At 45.6% G+C, this 21,376-nt stretch overlaps 1 protein-coding gene across 13 annotated transcripts in view; it reads right to left on the bottom strand.

Annotated features, from left to right (window-relative positions):
* Window positions 1-21,376, bottom strand: part of FHOD3 (formin homology 2 domain containing 3) — a 423,570-nt gene that overhangs the window by 6,790 nt on the left and 395,404 nt on the right. For 8 of the 13 annotated variants that reach the window (XM_045527658.1, XM_045527661.1, XM_045527660.1 and 5 more), the window contains 6 exons: window positions 20,778-20,939; window positions 18,136-18,326; window positions 15,629-15,821; window positions 11,344-11,367; window positions 9,637-9,811; window positions 3,743-3,904 (listed from right to left, as the gene is read on the bottom strand). In XM_045527658.1, the coding sequence (XP_045383614.1) occupies window positions 3,743-3,904; window positions 9,637-9,811; window positions 11,344-11,367; window positions 15,629-15,821; window positions 18,136-18,326; window positions 20,778-20,939 (907 nt within the window). The remainder of the gene's footprint in view (window positions 1-3,742; window positions 3,905-9,636; window positions 9,812-11,343; window positions 11,368-15,628; window positions 15,822-18,135; window positions 18,327-20,777; window positions 20,940-21,376) is intronic. The other 5 variants (XM_045527665.1, XM_045527667.1, XM_045527659.1 and 2 more) reach the window with 1 other exon arrangement.

The raw sequence follows: 21,376 nt of genomic DNA, 5'->3' as shown, positions 1-21,376 counted from the left end.
CACCCCCAGCTATCTTTATAGGAAGGTCAGCCCATCTTTAATGAGCTCTAAGAATCATTAGGTGCCCACTGGAGAGCTGTGAGCTGGGTCAACCAATGCACAGGCTAGAAATCACTTGGACCATTTGAAACATTTTACGTGATGAACCCCTGATTGGCACCAGCTGGAAAAGCAGCAAACCCGAACGATGGGAACCCATCAGTCCACTCAGATGCCCTTGGCATGTCACAACTGGCCGCATAGTCCAGTCTCTAGCAGGACACTGGGCACGCACTGGCCCAGTCACCAGCATCATACAGGAAAGCAGACATTTAATTATCTCTTAGGATCCTCAAGTGCCTTGGCTTGCAGGCCGTAAATCTCAAGGTTATGGGATGGACTGTTTAGTTTCCTGCAATAGTTGGACAATTATTGTCTTTAGCCAGATGAGTTATGGCCCAAATATGTTGGTTATTCATTATCCACTGGCCTCAGTGCCACCACTAAACAGCCAAATCAAATACAGCGTTGTCACAGGGTGAGGCCCAAGCCGCTACACCTCACATTGATTTTGCAAATTGCTTTTTCTTATTCCTTTAATCTCTTGTGGAAAGCTGCAGTTTGTCATCCCTTTATAATAGAAATCAAAGTCTAACTTCCCCCTTCTTAAATTTCTGTTGATAGTGCCGTTACTAATAAATTAAACCCGTTACAGAAAAACACATACACATTGTGATGTACTGGTTATAGTAACTGTGTCACGGGGAAAAATGTGGTTGGCTAAATAAAAAGAATATACAGCTGTTTTGCATAAAATTGAAATGGAAATGATACCACAGGAAATTATCTTATGTCAACCACAAAAACAGGCAAAATATCTCTCCGGCCAGACTGAAGAGGAAAATTAATTACAACCGGGTTGTTGTTCCCAGGGACATTATGTGTCTCTCTAGGAATCTGGTCCTCTCCAGACCAGAGGGTACGGCCAATGCAGACACGTAACCTGCAGCAGGAGCACGTAGCCTGGGCCCCAGGGACTGGCCAGGCCAATGTCCCACGTAGTCTCCTTTTCTGAGGTTCCTGGCCCAGCCTTTCCCACCTTCTGTCAGGGCATCCCTGGCCAGCGGCCTCCCCCTTGGCCCACGTCCCTGTGGGCTCTTCCTAGATTCTCCCCACGACGGTGACTCTAGCGCTGACGCTGCCCACGGCAGGAAGCCCAGGAGTTAACTGGTGTGAGGTTTCCGCCATTTGATTACCAGTTTATTGAAGTAACTAACAGGAGGCCAATAAAAGGGAACTACTGAAGATAATCTACCTAAGATCTCAAAAAGCCATTCAGAAGTTTCATTTAAAATCTATTTAGAAAGAATATTTCTTATCATTAAATGATATGGACAAATCATACACAGAAGAAGAGAGGCAAATGGTAGTAGGCTCCACCGACCCAGAGTGGAGGGAAATGTCAATTCAAACCACGAGGAATGGGGCAGGCGCGGTGGCTCATGCCTGTAATCCTAGCACTCTGGGAGGCCGAGGTAGGAGGATCATTTGAGCTCAGGAGTTCAAGACCAGCCTGAGCAAGAGTGAGACCCCATCTCTACTAAAAATAGAAAGAAATTAGCTGGACAACTGAAAATATATAGAAAAAATTAGCCAGGCATGGTGGTGCATGCCTGTAGTCCCAGCTACTCAGGAAGCTGAGGCAGAAAGATTGCTTGAGCCCAGGAGTTTGAGGTTGCTGTGAGCTAGGTTGACACCACAGCACTCAAGCCAGGGCAAAAGAGTGACACTCTGTCTTCAAAAAACAAACACAAACCACAAGGAAATACTCTTCCACACCACTCAGACAGGCACAAATGGAAGGGCTACCTCGGCCTGGAGCAGCTGAGATTCGACACACGGTGTGAGGATAGACCAGCCTTGCCCCTTTGGAGAAGAGTCTGTCACCGAGAGACCTGGCAATTCCACTCCTGGTCTCGTGCCCCAGGGCCGACCACCTTATTGTGAGGGTGAATCACTGGGGGGTCTCGCCCTGCGACGGGGCCCATGAATCTGCATTTCTAACAAACCTCCAGGACACACAAATGTCGTCTGAGGTCCAACTTTGAGGAGCAAGTCCCTAGCCAAGTTCTTTCACAGGCGCACCAGGGGACAGGCAAAGAATTCACAGTAGGACAGAGAAAATGCAAAATATCAGAAGAAATAAACATAAAGGCATTAGATACTGATGTTGGAACCCAGAAACATATTCCTGAGGATATAAAAGTCCAGTGTCCCTGAATGACAGTTTTCCATTTAAAAAATGGGGGGAAGTGGGGCAGGGCCCACAGTGAGGGAGAGCCTACCTCCTACTGCCTCTAACCCCTTCTAATCCCTCAGGGGCAGAGGCAGGGACCCAGACCTCAAGGCCTCACCCCTGAGGCCCTGAAGTAGTTGGCCTGGGTGCAGCCCAGATATCTGGAACTTAAAAATCTCTGCAGCACATTCTAATGTCCAGCCAGGGCTGAGAACCACAGCTCAAGAGCCCTGTCACTCAAAGTGTGTGCCAAGGGCCAGCAGCATCAGTCTTATCTAGGAGCTTGTCAGAAATTTGGACTCTCACAGGCCACCCATCCGACTGAATAGGAACCACATTCTCCCCTCCCTGTGCCCCGCCCAGTGTTATTTTCCCTCTGGGGAAAAAAATCCCATCAGAAACTAGAGCAGATCATATAAAAGGGGAAGGATCTCAAAGCCTGCAGGAATCTGTTACAGTGATGTTTACCCTGGAAACAAGCGTGTTCATGCGCCCAGCAGAACTGGTACGTCCAACCTACACAGCCCACACCCATCACCTCCTGTGTGGACCTCAACGGTGGAACAAGTTGGGGGCCCTCTGAGTTTGAGTTTGGCTGAACTCCCTGCCTACCTGGAGCTACCTTCCTTTCACTTTTGGGAGACAGAACAGGGGATGGCCACCAGGCTCCCTTTCCTTGTCATCATCCCCTATTTCTTGGAGGCAAAGCCGCTGGAAACACAAGCTGTGTCTAGAGTGACCTGGCAGCAGGCTGAAGCTTGGGGACTGAGCTCTCTTCTGAAACACCCAAGGCCACAGTTAACGCAGGCAGACGTCAAAGGCCCCACAGGATCCTGTTTCTCTAGGAGAGCAGTTCCCCTGAGAGTCGGCTCAGCGCCACCCACAGAGGCAGCTCCACACCCCCGAGTTCAGTGGGCAGGTGCAGGCTGTAGGCTCAGATCAAAAGGAAAATCATTCACACTTTGAGATGAATCCTCTATTTGGCCAACCTATGCTAATATTAAATATTTTAAGCATCCTAATGACCATCAAATCACCTGCCAGCCCTGGATTTCACCTTCAAGATGCTGTGGGCAGTGGTGAACCCGGGGGGAACCAGTCTCCTGCTCAGCAAGCGACCCCGATGCTGGGGTGAAGGGCAGAAATACGGCCTCCAGAAAAGCACCTGGGCCAGTACTTGCCAATGGTCCCCGCTTGTGCCCACCCCTACACAACAGAGACCTTTAAGGGCCTTTCAGACCTTCCTAGGGACAGAGTGTGACTCAAGATACCCTGGACAGGTGTGGCTGCAGCTCCCCTCCTCCACAATGACCAATGTTGACAGTCAACCTTCTGTTGATGAGTGCACTCCAGGCAGCCACTGACACCAGAGCTGCCTTCTGAGTCCCTACCTTTCCCAGGTCATACAGGACAGAGGGGCAGATCCCTGCAGGGGTGAGTCCCTTGCCCCTCCTTAAATGCACTCACGAGATTTCCGGTTGGCCCGGGATCGCTTCCTCTCCCTCGGCACCACTCGCTGACTGGGCACTTGGGTGGCCGACTTGACGATACGGTCCATGATCTCATCAGCTGCATCGTCAGTGACGTTAGGTGAGTCATCGGTTGCCATCGTCCAGGAACCAGTGGAGCCTGAAAAATCAAACCACCGGGAGTGCAACGTACTCAGAGAGATGCAAACCCAGGAGAAAACACACAGCACTGCTGCTCCAAGCAGCTGAATTCTGTCAGCAAAGGATCTCAGCAAAGGCCAGAGGGGGAGACTCAGAGTTAGTGACAGATCCAGAGCGCTAACCTGTCTCCACTGTGGGGGACATCACTGTAACCTGTAACCACTACCCTCCAGGCTCCGAACAAACCCATACTTGGGGCGCTTATTGTGTACCACCCCATAACACAGCCGTGTTCTTGTCTCTCATAAGTTAACTCTCTACCCCTGGGTGTGCTGTCTTCACCTCCTCGCCCGTGATCACCAGAGGGCAGCTGACCTACGCCACACCCTGCACCCAACGCTGAGATCCACCAGTGCACGTCGAGTAGTGCAGAGAGACCCACCGAGGGTTCTACTGAGTCAGCTCTCTATTGGTGGATGGACATGCCTAGTGAATGTCAACTAACCCTAACTTCTCATTGAGTTAAGTAGAAACCAATGGATTTTGTAACATACAGCTTGTCTTTGGATTCCCTAGTCTTTAAAAATGGTAACAGGATTGTCCTCTTGAACTAGCAAGGGGGATATTGACATAAATTTTTCTTTGGTACATTCATCTGCTCCCTGACCAAAAAAATGTGTTTATAAATAACTACATGTTAAGACAGTCCAAGTCTGGCATTAAAGTATCTTCCTATAGACAAGCAAGAAGAAAGTGCCAAAAAAATGTGGGTTCCGAGTAATGTTAAACAGTCAGAGATTAATGCTAATATTTCCAGAACTATGCCTTTGTGCCAGATCAACTTCCTTGTGAGATCTCTTCTATAAGATGGTGAATAAGTTTCCACTAGAGGAACGATGTACTATGTGCTCAAACTTGTTAATTTCCACTACCTACACTTCATTTTGTAATAAACGTACAACTTCAAAAGCCTATAGGTGACACTTCTCAAAATCACTGCCTATGGGACACAGGCACTCCAGCCCGAACAAGGTCCAGCTTACGCAGAGAGATAGCCAGCTTCTCCCAATTCAGAGGAAAAAAATGTTAATAAACATTTTAAATTTTTGAGTTCTTCTCCCATACTAACTTTTTTAAAAAGTTTTGTTGCTTGCAAACCACCTGGTTGGTAGTAAATGAACAAAGAAAAAAATATGGATGTCAGTGGTTGGGAAGAGTGGATCACAGTGGATCACAGTTCAGTACACAGATTTTCATAAACACACGTGTGTGTGGTTGAAATGTCACTGCAAATACGTAATATGCTATAATATAGTCATAGTTTCCTGCTAGTAAAATTCACACAACTGAATACAACACATAAATAATTCACACTTTGCCAAAGGAGTGCTGGGACTCCAGGTGCTCCACCACCCACATGTATGAGAGACCTGTGGCTATAGGACAATGATGTTTGCAAATTACATGGGTTTTTTTGTTGTTGTTGTTATTGATATAGTTTTGAAAATTTGTTTTGCTTATTTTTTTTTTAATGGGAGCATACCTACAGTACTGGTGCAGGCAAGAACAGTAAATTGTACTTTCTCTGTTTGTGCCCAAGGGAAATTGAGCTACTTGCTCTCATCAGAAGACCAGTTTTTCAGCATTATAATAAACCCTTACCAAGTAGGCTTTTCTCAGAAAGGAATTTTCAAAATCGCTGCTGAATCTTTCTGCATTCTCAGGATGGTCTAGGTGTTCCAGTGGAAGGTAAAAGGCTGCACGACACCACAGCTTTCAGACTGGGACTCTGCAGTGCCCTGAACAATGGCCCTCCTCAGAACACAGCAATCAATAGTGCAATTCAATTGTGTTTTACCCTGCAATTCCCTATTTTCCCTTTGACCTACTGATTTATAATTCTGTGTCTGAGATCTTGAAATGTCAAACTAATCTTCCGAAAACATACAAAGCTCAATCAATTCTATTTGCTCCTAATACAGTTTCAGAGCGGTGGGCCAGAAAGGCAGGCATCATATAAGCTTCCCTCCGAGATTTACCTACACTTTCCCATCTCACACATTCCTAGGGATCTGCTGTCCATGTAATGTGGCAGAAAATGCTTAAAAGGAACATCTTGCCACAGGTTCAAAACTGTCAAACTCAGTTTGGGAATGACTTCATTCCTTCACAACCTCACTCCTCGTTCTACTTTTTATCTCCTCTTCTCTTTATTACTGTCCTCATTGCCATTTATTTCCATTTCCTGGTCACATATATGCTCCTCTTTCTGGAACCCCTGCATCCACACACGGCCATCAGGAGAATGCTGCACACACATTTGACATACCCAAGGGGCCATGTGACTCATCCAAGTGTCCCAAGTGTTTTGAGATGTGGTGGAGGGAAAAAGCATTCTAAGACCATAATTGCACAAAATCACTTTTACTTCATTTCTTAAAATATGGAAATTGTAATTTGAAAAAACAACACTGTAATTTATTTTTTTTCTCTTCTCTTCCTTAACATAAGGAAATAATCTACAAGGAAAATACTTACATCAACATAGATACTCTACTATTTTAATGTAAAAAAATATTGCCTTCATTTCTGAAAGATAATTTCCCTAGGGATAGACTTCTAGGTTAGAAGCATTTTCCTTTGGCAGTTTAAAGATGTAATTCCATTTTTTTTTTCTAGTTTCCATACTTCCTGTTGAAAAGTGAGTCATTATTCTTACTGTTTTTCCTTAGAAGGTAATGTATCTTTTCTGTCTTAAAGATTTTATCTTTCTCTTTGGTTTGCTTATGGTATGTTCTCTACTTATTGTGCTTGGATTTGCTAAGTTTCTTAAATATGTGGGTTGACACCTATCCGTTTTGGGAAACTCTCAGTCATTATATCTTCAAATATTGCTTATTATCCCTCTTTTTATGGTACTCCAATCGCACATCTTAGATTATTTGACTGTGTCCAACGTATCTCTCTCATTTTGTTCTCACCACACTTCGGTCTGTACATTTTCTGTTAACCCCAATCACTAATCCTCTCTTTTTCTGGCATCAATGGCTGTTAAAATATTTGAAATAAGGAACTCATTGGATAGATTTGTTTTGTCATTTCAGAATGGCTATTTGATTCTTTTTTTATAGATTCTGATTTTCTATTGAAATTATGCACCTTTTTGTCCATTTGTCTACGTTTCCCTTTAGTTTTGATTTTTAACATTCATAATGATCATTTCATGTCCTTGACTGTACATTTCACCATCTAGATCACTTATGAGTCTGCTGCTCTTTGTCTACTTTTCCTCTGAATCATCAGTCATATTTTCAGGTTCTGCCCTCAGCTCATAATTTTAACCACGCACTGGACTTTGTGTGTAAAAGAAAGTAAAGACTGAAGTCGCTGTCATTCTGCTCCAGAGAGTCTAGTCTCCCTTTCCTCTGGCCGTGGCTGTGGTGAGGGACTCAGCCAGGGTGAGGCCAGATGGCAATTTTAGTTAAGGATCAGCCCACCTCTCTTTCTAAATGTCCTGAGGCTCACATCTTGTCTGGTCTGTTCCTCAACTTTGTTCAAGACTGTAGGTTTCCGTCAGCCTTTCTGGGCCAGTAGCACCATCTGGCTGCAACCCCCCCACCCCCAACACCCACGTGCTGCATGTAGCAAAAGTCTCATGGAGAAAATCATCTGCATCTGGGACTGCTCTTGACCCCAGGGTCTTATCTCACACGGCTACTGCAAGTTCTGCTGGCTTCTCTTCACCACTAGAGTCATCCCACCAGGCAAGCCCGGTCCTCAGCCTGTGTCCACGTGGCAAGTGCTCCCAGACAGGCTCAGCTCCCCTAGAACTCTAGCCTGTGTAATCCTCTCTTCTTTCACAGTGCCCTAGAGTCTTTTAATAGAAGGCTTTATCATTTCTTTCTTTTATTCCTAGCTGTAGCAGGACTGGTGGCCTGCCACTTCCTACCACATGCCACGTGAGAGCGAAGGCTCCTTTCAGACAGGTGTGAACCTACGTAGAAACTGAACATCTCCCTCTTTAATCCGTTCATCAGCCAGTGAAAATGACCCCGTACTGTACAAACCCAGTGACATTCTTTTCTCTTTGTCCTTTCTGGTCAGGAAAAAATGTCTACTTTCTTTTAAAATTGGCACATCCTGTTTATGTTCTGTTACTGGAACATCTCCCAGGACCATTGGACCAGAGTCTTGAGCCCCTGTACCTCCGGGGATGCACATCAGTGTCCTATGAACCAAAGAGCCACAAACTGCCACGCAAGGAGGGTCTCAGCTATACTCCAGAACCCTAAGGTTTCTGTGGGATTCCCAAGTGGAGTGGCACTTTGGTGTTTTTTATAGAATTACTGACTGGTTTTCTTACTTCATATGAGTGCAGCATTACTGATTCTAGTTCCTTCTCTTCTCAGTGTCGGACTTTGGTGTTTACCCTTAAATAGAGCTTTTACTTTGATATACAGCTGAGAATATGCTAGTCATGCTTCTGTCTCCACGTTCACTACAGCCTTGGAAGATGCCTGGTGGGTGCTGCATCCATTCACTCATTCATTCATTCCTGAGTTTCTGCGATGTGTAAGGTAACCCACAAACCAGCTTACCTGACATGCTCTGTTTTACTTATTTGTCCCAGCATAATTACCACAAACACCCCCTTTCACACTCCAAAGCATTCCAGTTTGGACAATTACATGCTTTCTTCTAGCTGCATGCATAGTGTGTGCTAAGCAAACACCAAGAGGAGAAAGCCGATTTCCAGTAGCTGATTCTCTTTAAGGTTTATCGTCTTTAAAGGGTCTAGCCTGGGGTCTCCCAGGTGCACTGAAGAGAAAGAGCAACTGGCAGCCAGAAAGTGCTTGGAAGAGGTGGTTTCTGGAGGTGACTGGGGACTGGATGGGCAGAGAGGGCAGCCTGTGCTGAGGGGCAGCATGAGCAACAGGGGGACTCAGGGACACACAGAATGTCCCAGAAGGGTAGTAGCCACAATGTGGGGACATGACAAAGCCAAGTTTGGGAGATAGGATAGAATCAGATGACAGGGACCTCAAACAACAGCACGAATAGTGCGGGCTTTAACCTGCCAGCAGTGAGGAAACTCAGGAGGCATCACATGGAATTATCACCCCAGACCAGGGAAACACAGGCAAACATTCTCCAATGTAAAATGCCTCCTAATCTCTTCCAACTATAAAACAAATCTGGAAACTCTATTCTGTCTTTACCATTTTGAAGTTTTAGTATTACCTCTGCCTGTAAGGATTTTAAAAGGCACAAAGGGATAGTGCTTTAATCCAGGGGTCGGGGCTGGGGAGCTTTGTATAGTAAATGTTTTAGGCTCTGCGGGACCTACCGTCTCTGTCACACGGGCTCAACTCTGCTGCTGTGCAAAGCAGCCATGGCTGATGCACAAAGGAACACACTTGGCTGTGTCCCAGTAGAACTCTATTTACAGAAACAGGTGGCAGTCTGCATTTGGCTTGCAGGCTGCAGTGTCCCGACCCCTGCTTTAACCCAGGAGGGTCCTACCACAGTAAGAATTCCTTCTGTGCAAAGTAAGGTGTGCTTTGGGGACACAGCTATTGAAGGTGGGTCACGGAGGCTTTAGCAAAGGAAGGTGTGTGCTTAGGTTGACACTGAAAGTCCCGCCGATGCTCGTAGCAGCCGTACCCTGTACCCTGCCTCGGGGACTGGACTTCCCTACGGTGGCCAAGCTGAGAAGGGAAGACGAGATGAGCCCGTGCGGCCAGGAGTTACCTCGGCTTGCTCTGCTGCGAGTGCGGATGCCCAGCACGGGGGTGGCGTCCTCCACGGCAGGGGAAGAGGTTTTCAGCACGGCCTTCATGTTCTCGTGCTCGGCCGCGTCCTCGGCATAGCTCAGACCCTGCGGCTGGCTCGGTGGCGCCGGAGAGCTGCCAGAGAACTTGCCCGACTGCAAAACCAAAGGGGAGTTAGGGTGTGAGGGAGACTCCCCACGAAACTTATACAACTTTCAGTTACGGAAAACCTCCCTCTGTCTTTTCTGTCTGCGTGTGTTCTGCAGACGCATGAGTTACGGTAGTTACTGAGCTTGTCAATTAATGATAAAACATCTGTGTCACAGGAAGATCTGTCATCAGAATGAAAAGCCACTGGCCCCAGACGGAACACCACCCAGCCATCGTTGTGGCGGGTCTCTCGGATTCCCTTAGTGGGTGCTTGCCAGGGGCAACCAATATTGACTCTGGGAAGAACTAAAAAATCAGGTTTGTCTTTAACACCAAAGCCCTGATATGAGAATTAAAATACTCCTTGTTAATCATATGTATGAAGCTTTATTTTTTTTACTTAGTCCCAGAAAGCAGTTATGTTTTTCTTAAATATCACTTACGATGGGAGAATTACAAAAGTGGGATTCAATCACAGAATCATACCATATTAAGAGTTGAGAAGGATTCTTCTAGATCTAAGTCCCACCTCACTTTAAAGAAAAAGAAACTGAGGCCCTCCAAGAATAAGCGGCTTGCCACAGGCTCCAAGAGGTTAGTGTCAGGGCCCAAAACAGAACATAACACAAAAATTCATGCTGAAACCGAATTCGTCAACACTCACTACTTTTAGTTATGTCAAAAATGTAGTTTTAATAAGCATTGCAAACACATGATGATTTTCTCTAATTCTAACTGAACGAAAAGTCAAGGCATGTATGTTTTAAAAGGGGTATGCTACAACACTGTGTGTAGACCATGCCAAACACCTGGATGAAGAACAAAGTCAGAGCAACATTTGCAAAGAACAGGTCCATGGATTCCTGGCTTCTTTTCATCCAGTGTCTCAGCAACAGGGTTGGGGACTTGCACCATCTAACTGCTCCCTCCTCATTTTCCAGGGCCAATCAGCCCCAGTTTGGTCTCTGGCTCTTGCTCCCCCACCCAGAGTCAGGGAGGAGCTCCTGCCATCCCACCACTGCACACACACTGACCCACGGGGACCATGGATGCCAATCAAGGAAATGGGCACACTGCAGAGGCTGCCCACGGGCTGGTGGCAGAGGCTCTGGCCTGGCTCCTGGCTACTGCCCCACTTCCTCTTTGGTTTGAGCCTCTTAATATGGTTATTCTAGAATCCAGTTCTCACCCTTGAGTTGCCAAAAGGCTCGGACAGGGGAAGGAAAGGAAAATCCCTTGTCCACTTTTCCAGTAGCAGCAGGCAGAGACCCACATGAGCCTGCCGCTCACGACAGGGCTACTGGCCAGCCTGGGCTCAGGGACAGCTTGGAAAGTGCAGGTGACCCTTCAGTCCCTGGCACATTTGGCATGATGGGAGCTGGTCAGGTGGTTAGTGATCACACAAAAACCAATCAGATGTCCATGCATGGTTTAAAGCACTGAATGGTGCTGATGCTTCATGCTGGTTATGTTAGGTTAGATTACAGCGCACATGGGAAGGTCATGTGGCATTCTTCATGTTTATAAACGGTCATACCTCAACTTCATCCTCGTCATCAGTCTACCCGACAGGACAGGACGGGACGGAAAAGACAGAAGGGATTCTTAGAAAGCACAGAAGTCAACAAAGATGAGATCATCTCAATGTCACATCAAATTCCAAATAAAGGAGTTGGCCACCACGACTTGGGTACACCCTCTTGAGATGTGAGCTGCTGGGCCCCGTCCTGCTGTCCTTGTCTGGACACTCCATCTGCGAACGCCAACGCCAGTCCTGACTGGAGTCAGGAAGGACTTGCAGGGCTCCAGCCAACGTCCTGGGGCAGCCCGAGGTCAGCCATCAGCTTACCTGGTTCCCTGACCACTACCGACCTCGCTCCCAGCTCTGTGGCCTGCTACTTGGGTGGCCATGTCCTGCTGAGCCCACCACCAGCTGCCGGCCATGAGAGCCTCAGTGAGTGGACTGGCCTCTGTTCGTGTGGCTCTGCCTGTCAGCTGCCATCCTCCCTCATCCCAAGCGCTGGACCCCCCTCCCTGCCCAGGCTGCCGGGTCTGGGCTGCCAGTAGTACTTCCATGCACAGGCCAGACAGGACCAGTGGGACGACTACCCAAGCAGGACACTCCATGTCACTCTTGTGGCATTAAGTTCCTTCTAAAATCTCACCTGTCCCTCATAGTGGCCACCTGAACCCTCTGTACTTCTAATTACTTTATCACTAGATCAACTTCTTTAAGTGACTTTACATAAAATACCCCTTCTCTAAAAACAAGCTGAGGATGAAAAGTCACGTCCATCTCTTGATTTTAAATTCAGCACACCGTCCATGTAAGTGTTTCCACTGAGGTTACAGGCCAGGCCAGTAAATCTGACACAAGCTGTTTTTAAGAACTGACTGCGCTTTTGGAAGTTAAAATGACAAAATGCTTCTAGTTCATCACATTCCACACTGCCTCACCCAAATGGCATTGTGACAAGAGACAACATTCCTACTCCACTGCTATATATATATATTTTTTACTTTACAGCGTATTTGTTTAACCAGGACAACTGGCATTTTTTCCAGCAATTAATACACGTGCAAGGTGTTGCATATATAAAATCTCTAGCCCTCTGGACGTTGCTAAAAGTAACCATCATTCCCTTTGTATAGAAGAGGAAGCTGGGGTTGACAGGGGTTAAGGGTCTCACCCAGGGTTACAGCTGTCCTCAGATGTGGGAGCCCTGGGGTTGGTTACCAGGCCAAGTTGTCAAAACCCACATCTGCAGGAAGACGACAGCAGAGAGGCCACAGCTGCCTTGTGTTGCCTTGTCTATGTCACCATCTGGTCTAGAACCACTTTTGGACATGAGGGTAAGGAATTAGCTTCTTACCAGCTATTACCCTTGGAGGACCCAAGATTGTGAGAAAGGAAGCTTTCTGTATACCCAGAAACTGGGAGAGAAGAGGGAGCTGGTATCGGGCTGACTGCATAGACACAGGGTCTTCAGATTTCACCCCAGACTTCTCATCTCTGTTTAGTTGTGACCACTGGCATCCTCATTCTATTCAGCATCTATATTAAAAGTGACTTAATACAATTTTCTCTAAAATCTCTTCTAGCTTAAATATTCAGGGGCTCTATGATTCTAAATCTATTGGTTGGTTTTGTTTTCTGCGGCTTAATTTGTGTATATGTCATTTTCTAACCAGACTGTGTGACATCCTTGGGGTAAAAGCTTGTCTTTCATTATATTCACATCTTCCTTGGTGCCCAGTGCAGTGCTGGGCACACAAAATGCTTAATAATTGAGAGCTGAGAAAACTCAAAGCTATCCACTTTGCCTTAAGTGACGATATCCTAATCCTCCAGCAGGGGGCAATCCTCCTGCACGAATGATGCCACTTTGGCCAGTAAAAACATGGGCTGGGCTGACAGTGAACCCTGAACTGAAGAAGGCTGTACTGTCCAGATTTTAATGAGAATTTCAATATTTTTCGGTCAAACTCTAGAAACTCTCACCTGTTTATAATTGGGAAAACCAAATGTTTCAGAGAAGGACATAATTTAAAAATTAGTGGGATCTATAAAAAAAAAACCTCAAGAATTCAGCAAGAAATTCTGATGTGTTTTCATAACTATAAGCATATTGGGCTTGTATTTTTCACCCTCCAGTGTTGTCTCATTTCCATAAAAATAAGTGATCCATTTTTTAAAACTTTTAAAATAATACTTTGGAATGAAAAGTGGGCCATAGTCTGCCCAAGCGGATTTAATCTACTTCCTGAGCTGCTGTCCCCCTAGAGGCTAAAGATCCTACTGAACCCAGATTTCAAAAGAGGAGACAGAGGACCCTGGACTGATGGCACTGGCATTCAGAGCTGCCAGGGGGCTGTAGAAAGAGCTCTTTCTGCAGGAAAGTCATCTGAGTACTCCCTAACGGTCCAGAAAATGCCAAGGAAACAAGCGGCTTAGGTGGAGGTGGATGGTAAGTGGCTTGATTAGTCCATGGTTCTCAGAATTGCCTTAAAATGACAACCCAATTTCTAAGTGAATGCATCTGGGCTTCCATGTGAACGTGAGACCCCTCAGGAACATGGACTCCAGACAGCAGTAACCACTTGCCCTCTGTTTTGCCTGCAACATGAACCCCCAACTAGGCACAAAAGGCAGCCTGAGTGAGGTCTTAATTCATTTTCTTCCTCCCCGAAGAAATCTGCCTGACCGGAGTTCAGCTGAGGCTTGCAACCCCTTGGGGGATGGCACCCTCTATCGCTTGACCTTTTCCTCATTCCATCCCTGTGCCACCGGGAGCCACATACTCCTTAAACACATACACAGATGGGAAAAGTTCACGGGTGCCAAGTCATGAAAAAAAAAATCACACTGAAGAGTCCTTCAACAGGTTCCAAATATGACCTGTCAGTCTCAAAAAAGATGACTCATTCTCCCTATGCTCAAGTAAGAATAAATAGTGAGTAAAGGAGAATTCCCAGAAAATGTCTCCCATTTGCCTGGAACTGACCTTACAGCCCACTGGTAATGGATGAGGTGTGAGAGACACCAACCTGGATTCCATGTTTCATAAAAGCACATCAGGAAGAGGCATCTGCACTGCGTATCTTCGCTGGTCTCTGGCATCGATCTTCACACTTCCCTTCACCCTCTACTTACTGAGCATCTCACCTCTGAATGCCCACTGCACCCACAGCCTGGTGGGCTGGGGGCTGAGGTGGGAGACGGGGGAAGAGCTCAGGGACAGGAGAGACGTGTAAATGTGCAGGGACACCACCCCCAGGTGCTGCAGGGAAACTCCTGCTGGATTCACTGTCCCCTGGGATCTCTTTCCACCCTGATATTCTGTGATTCAAGGGACTGCCAAGAACCCATCAGATTATGTCTCTGCAATCACATCAACTTCCCTATTCAGATGCCCCCAAATAGGTGGTCCGTGTGTCAGCTGATTGGTTATATAGCACTGTTTTGATGATTAAAATCCTGAATCACTTCCCATATTGGTACATTTGTCTTCCTATGATAATTAGCATTATCTTTTTTTTTTAAATATTTTTCTTCTTTTTCCAATTTTACCCATATCAGAAGAAATAGAAATCAAGCATTTAATGACGTACAACACACCAAAATGAGTTACATGTTCCTCCTTCAGTCATATGATTTTACATATCCTAGGCCCTCGTTTGTTATATAGAACAGTGGTCCCCAACTCCTTTGGCACCAGGGACCGGTTTCATGGAAGACAATTTTCCCACAGACTAGGGGGGTGAGGTGGGAGGATGGTTTGGGGATGATTCAAGCACATGACATTTATTGTGTAGTCAAACCTCTCTGCTAATGATAATCTGGTATTTGCAGCTGCTCCCCTGAGCTAGCATCACTGTCTCAGCTCCACCTCAGATCATCAGACGTTAGATTCTCATAAGGAGCACACAACCTAGATCCCTCGTGTACATAGTTCACAGTAGGGCTCGCCCTCCTATGAGAATCTACTGCTGCTGCTGATCTGACAGGAGGTGGAGCTCAGGCGGTGATGTGAGTGATGGGGAGAGGCTGTAAGTACAGATGAAGCTTTGCTTGCTCACTCACCGCTAACCTCCTGCTGTGCAACCTGGTTCCTAACAAGCCACGGACTGGTACTGGTTTTCACAAAAATGACAAAGAAGCAGAGTCAGAGCACTTTTTAAAGGAGGCATTTCACAGACAAAAAAAAAAAAAAGAAAGAAAGAAAGAAAGAAAGGCACAGCTCCCAAACTGTTGGGAGGATTTATGATTGATCTTATTTTGAAAATAAATGATCCAAAGAGACTGATTTTGTGAAACTTACATCAGTGATCATCTTCCCTCTGGTCTTATTTCTCTCTCTGTGGTTGGCCCGTTTCTGTTTCTGCTGCAAAACCCTTTCCCTGGTGGTGCGATACTCTAGTGCAAATTCACTAATGATCCTGCAGAACTTGTTTATGTTCACTTCCCGAATCGCGTATGGTGGATGGCCCATGAAGAGCAAAAAGGAATGGAATCTGCAAGGGAAAAACAGGTATGACAACAACTTCAAGTATTAAGGAACAAAAATTATCTAAAATCTCTCAGTAAGAAACCAATGCACAAAGCAGAAATTACGTTTTCTTTTTGATTATCTGTGCTTTCAACATTTTTCTAAAATGGATGTGTAAAACTTTTGCAAGAAAAATGATAAAGTACTATTTTAAGGAAAATATTCTAAGTTCCTAAATTATACAAGAATTGAATAAGAATAAGGAAATGTTGCTTAGAAATTCCTTTAATGATTACTTGGAATAGACATGAACATATTATGAATAACACATTAATCAATGGTTCCTATACAGATGCTTATAAAGATTTCTGAGTAAATATTTTGAAACATTTTCTTGCAATATTACATAAATCTTAATTAGGAAACACCAAACTGGCAGAACAAAATTTATTTAAGCTATTTCATTTATAAATGAAAATCACTAGATATTATTTATTTTAAAATTTTGTAGAAGAAATTCAAAGTGCAAACAAGTACCCAAGTTTTAGTTATCATGAAATGAGGAAGAAGACAGCAGGAGACAGATGGAAATCTTTATGTGGAACAAACAGTATTATACAAATGATCCACTATTTGTAGGCAAAACTTTTAGTTTTAATCACTCTGATTTGTACAGTTTGGGTGTTTTTTTTTTTAATGAGGGACATTGGCTTGTTCTTTTTGTAAAGACTGAAAAAGTAAAGCATACAGCTTATCTTTAAAGTAAAGGGGGCTGATATGCAAAAGAATGAAACTGGACCCTATCTCTCACCATACACAAAAATCAGCTCAAGATGAAATAGAGACCTGAATGTAAGACCTGACACCTTAAAAATGCTAGAAGAAAACCTAGAGAGAACTCTTCTGGACATTGCTCTAGGCAAAGAATTCACTGCTAAGACCTCAGAATCAAAATAGACAAATGGGACTTAATTAAACTATAAAGCTTCTGCACAGCGAAAGAAATAATAAACACAGAGTGAACAGACAACCTGAATGGGAGAAAATATTTATAAACTATACATCCAACAGAGGACTAATATCCAGAATTCACAAAGAATTCAAATAACTCAATAATAAAAAACAAATAACCCCATTAAAAAGTGGGCTAAGAACATGAATAGACATTTTTGAAAAGACATACAAATGGCCAATGAGCATATGAAAAAATGTTCAACATCACCAATTATCAGAGAAATGCAAATTACAACCACAGTGAGATATCATCTTAGAGCAATCAGAATGGCTATTATAATATTAAAAAGACAAAAAATAACAGATGTTGACGAGGATGTGGAGAAAAGGGAACTCTTATACACTGTTAATGGGAATGTAAACTAGTGCAGTCTCTATAGAAAACAGTATGGAGATTTCTCAAAGAACTAAAACTAGAACTACCACACGATCTAGCAATCCCACTACTGAGTATCTACCCAAAGGAAAAGAAACCAATATATAAAAAAGATACCTACACTTGTGTCCTTATTGCAGCATTACTCACAATAGCAAAGATACGGAATCAACCTACATGTCCATCAACAGAGGATTAAAGAAAATGTGGTATATAAACACAATCAAACACTATTCAGCCATGAAAAAGAACAAAATCGCGTCTTCTACAGCAACATGGAGGCAACTATCTTAAGAGAAATAACTCAGAAACAGAAAGCCAAGTACCATATACTCTCACTTATAAGTGGGAGCTAAGTAATTGTGCATGTGAAGCGGAGCGTGGAATGATGGACAATGGAGACTCAGAGGGGGATGGGTGATGGGAGGTTGCTCAGTGGGTACAATGTTCCTTGCTCCACTGATGGATGCACTGAAGGCCCCAACTTCACTGCGATGCAATCTATCAATATAGCCAAATTGCTCTTGTACTCCATGAATAAATCCACAGGGCTAACTGTGGATCAGGTAAAGAAGGAATTTTTCTAAAATGTAGAGCTGCCTTGCAAGGGAGCATGCTCTCTGTAGGTGAAATTGTCCAAGCAGATGCAGAGAGACAGGGTTTGATTCGTCAGAGATATTAGAGATGTCATTCCTGACCAAGTAGGATTTTTGGATCAAATTATCTCTGAGATTCCTTCCAACTTCAAGATTCAATGACATTAACTATTATGTGTGTGAGACAAATTAAGTGTCTATGAAACTGTCAAACATCTGTATCACTGGTGCACTTGCTATGCACCAAGAATGTAAAGGAAAATTCTATAAATTTAACCTTCAGATCTTGGTTTGCAGAATATTTTCAACATGCCATTTTGCTGATGTTTCTATAAGTTCCTCAATCCACTTACCTGTTAATTATTCTTCTGTGGACAATCTTCAAAATTATAATTCGCTCTGCACAGTCTTTTAGGAACTCTGACATCCGTTGTTTTAAAACGGGTTTCATTTCATGTTTTGCAATTGCCTTGAGGTGATCCCAAGAAGCTTTGCATCTTCTCTCCATCTGACATAAATTATCCTGAAGTTGATCAAAATCAACCTGAGAATCAGAGAGAGAACACTGCAAATGCACTGAAACAGCCAGACACCAGCCTGAACTGGGAGACCAAACTGCCTCTGGGAAGAAACAAACATCAAAACCAAATTCACATCTTCAAATACAAACATATTTACAGCCTAAGAATTATTCACATGTGGATTTGTCATTATCTCGACATCAAATCATTTAGTGATAAAACCGTTCTCTGGATGAACCCAATACATGTGTCACCTTTTTTTTTTTTGCCATATTTGGAAGTAAATCTTAGCAAAGTCTTTGGGAACTATAAATGAAAACAAGATAGCAAGGAACCCTAGCACAAGATGAACTGAGTAGATGTCTCAAAATTTTTCATAGTGCTCTTGTCCTTCAGAGATGATATTTCACTAAGGTTGAGGAATGTACCCTAGTCACACATGGATGGCTCTGCCACACCGGGGGACCAGCTAATGGACAGCCAGCTTCTCTTCATGATGATCCCTTTGACACTTTGTGTGACTATTTTATTCATCTACCCACTCACGCATTCAGCCAACACTCATGGGGAAACCAGTAGACACCAGTCCCTAAGCCAGGCACAGAGAACATGAACATAAATGTTAAATGAGACCAAATTCTTACTCTCAAAGAGGCTCACCGGACAGACAGGTGATCACCAAAGCCTGAAGGATGCACTGCAGCCCCCAGGCCCGTGCACGTTTGTGTGTGGGTGTGAGGTCTCGCCAACAGAGGCAAGTCACACTTGCAAGGAACAGATGTGACAGAGCACTCCCTGTGTGCCCAGGGAACTGCAGTTTGGATTGACTGACATGACCTGAGACAGGGCTTTCTAAGGGAAAGCTTTTAGAGAACTTCGAGACCAAAAATGACATAAATCAGAAAGTTATCTAGTCATGAAAAAACACACAGGAGGGCCACAGTTAATAGAGGGAGATGTGGGATGGGAAAAAACCGAGAGGGAGAGGAGGGGAGGAAGACAGACAAACACGCGGGTGAGCTGGAGGTGGGGACGGGGAAGGAGTGTGAGCAGTGGGGAAAGGGTGAGGGCCGGGCAGGCAGAAGTCAGAGAGTAGGAGACGCTTGGAGAGGAGCCGCCCTGGCTCCAGTGCCAGTGACCGTGGTCCTGTGAGCAGGGCCTGGAGGGTACGCTGAGCAGGGACTCACTGGAGTAACCTCAGCCCCCCAACCACCCCCACGAAGGACAACGGAGGGGATCAAGTCCGCAAAAGTGGGTTCTGTGAGGGGATCTGTGTCACCAACAGGAGGCAGACACGCTGAGCACAGGGGGTGTCTGGTAGACACCTGGTGCTATAGAGTAAAGAAGGCGAATTTAGGCAGAAGCCTGGGACTGAGGTAAGCAGGGGGTTCATAGCCCTTTGAGGAAACAATTTGCCTGAAACCAAAGGAATTCTGGGTCTGGATAGAAAAGGCTTCACTTTCTTATGACACAATGGAGCTGAGAAACAGAATCTGTCAGGCCAGCTCGGGGCCCCGGCTCGGTGCATGTGGCACCAGCCTGCCGGTGGCTCCTGCGGCAAGTGGCAGAGGCTCCTGGCTACCACCGCCCCACAAGCCAGGGCTGCAGGAGAGGGCAGAGAGAGGCACAGCTCCGTGACGGAGGCCTGAGCAGCGCCCTTCCTGCCTTCCCACCTCTGCCCACCACTCTCCTCCCATACTGGATCCCAACGCTCCCCAGCTGGGGGTGTTTCCAGGAGGTTCCTCCACACTGGCCTGGCTCCCATGCCCTATTCAAGGGCACCCCCTCCTCACCCCCGTGAGTCCCTCGTGCTCCAAGACCTTCTTGTCTCCCAGTTCTGGTATGTTTGGGAGTTGTTCTCCCTCAGTGATCGTCCTGCCTTGGAGGCAGATGGGTGTCCACAGACTGCGACTGTCTCTTTTCTAATAAACCATGAGCTCGTGAAGATGTTAATGCTGCTCTCACTTTAAGAGCCTGCAGCCGAGGGGCCAAGGCTGCATACTGTTTACAGCCCTATAAAAATGCTCCCTCTGGGGAACATCACACGGACGGCCGATCTGTGGGCGCAGGGCCCAGGCGAGCCCTGCTTCCCGGCTCCACGCCTCGCTGCGAGGTCCTATGGCCATCTCAGGGGGAGCCTCACTGCATCTTTTTGACATGTTTGTCAGCCTTAGACAAGCTGTGCGTTTTTAACGTTCTTAAAAATCCAGCCTTGGGAGCAACACTGCTCGACAGTGGACACGGGAGTCAGGAATGGGTGGCAGGCTTGCATTCTATACCTCGCGACAGCAAAGAGTCCAGCCGAGAACCAGAGACAGGAAAAAGATCTTAAAAGTTCAGTAGAAATGGCATGAAACGAATCACATTCACAAACTCTAGAGCAGGGAGTGCAGGCATGTGTTCCTCAGGGATGACTGATAAAGAGCCAACATCGGAGGCCGAGGGAGGCCAGTCCTCGACGTCCACGGACGTACCTTGGCCGACCTGGTGATGGCCCCAATCTCCGAATACAGATCGGAGCTGTCTGGGAAGTTTTCCACCACCATGGTGCACACATGGTGGAGAAGCGACTGCTTGTGCACTGTGTCTTTGACTTCTGGAACCTTCTCGAGGTAGCTTAACTCAAACGCTTTAGCCTGCTTGGCAAACATCAAAGACAAGACAGGAAGAACAAGCTTTACGTAGGCTCTTAGAACAGCACAGATGGTTATAGAATCAATGCCCGGCTGCAGTAGCCCAATATTTGGTTTCTCTGCAGCCGAAGCTTCTCAGGCCACATGCTCCATCATCCTTGGCTGATCACATGTGGGCCAGCCACACGGAGAAAGGGCTGACCCTCCAGCTTTTTCCCACTGCAGCCATGAGCCACGTCCCAGGGCTCACCCCAAAATCAGGGTGCTGTGGGACTGTACCTCTGACTTCGCATTTCTACAGCTTCTTTCTTCCACTGCCCTGCTGCTTTGTATACTTTCTGGCCAAAGCTGAGCCAATAAAAAGTATCAAAATGTGTATAAGCACAGATATTTGCGTGATAAGCTCAGGAACAACAACAAAGAAAAGAGTTGAAGAAAGT

This window comes from Lemur catta, chromosome 16 (assembly GCF_020740605.2).
Source record: "Lemur catta isolate mLemCat1 chromosome 16, mLemCat1.pri, whole genome shotgun sequence".
In the NCBI taxonomy this organism is placed as follows: domain Eukaryota; kingdom Metazoa; phylum Chordata; class Mammalia; order Primates; family Lemuridae; genus Lemur; species Lemur catta.
This window is presented reverse-complemented; position numbering and strand designations above follow the sequence as displayed.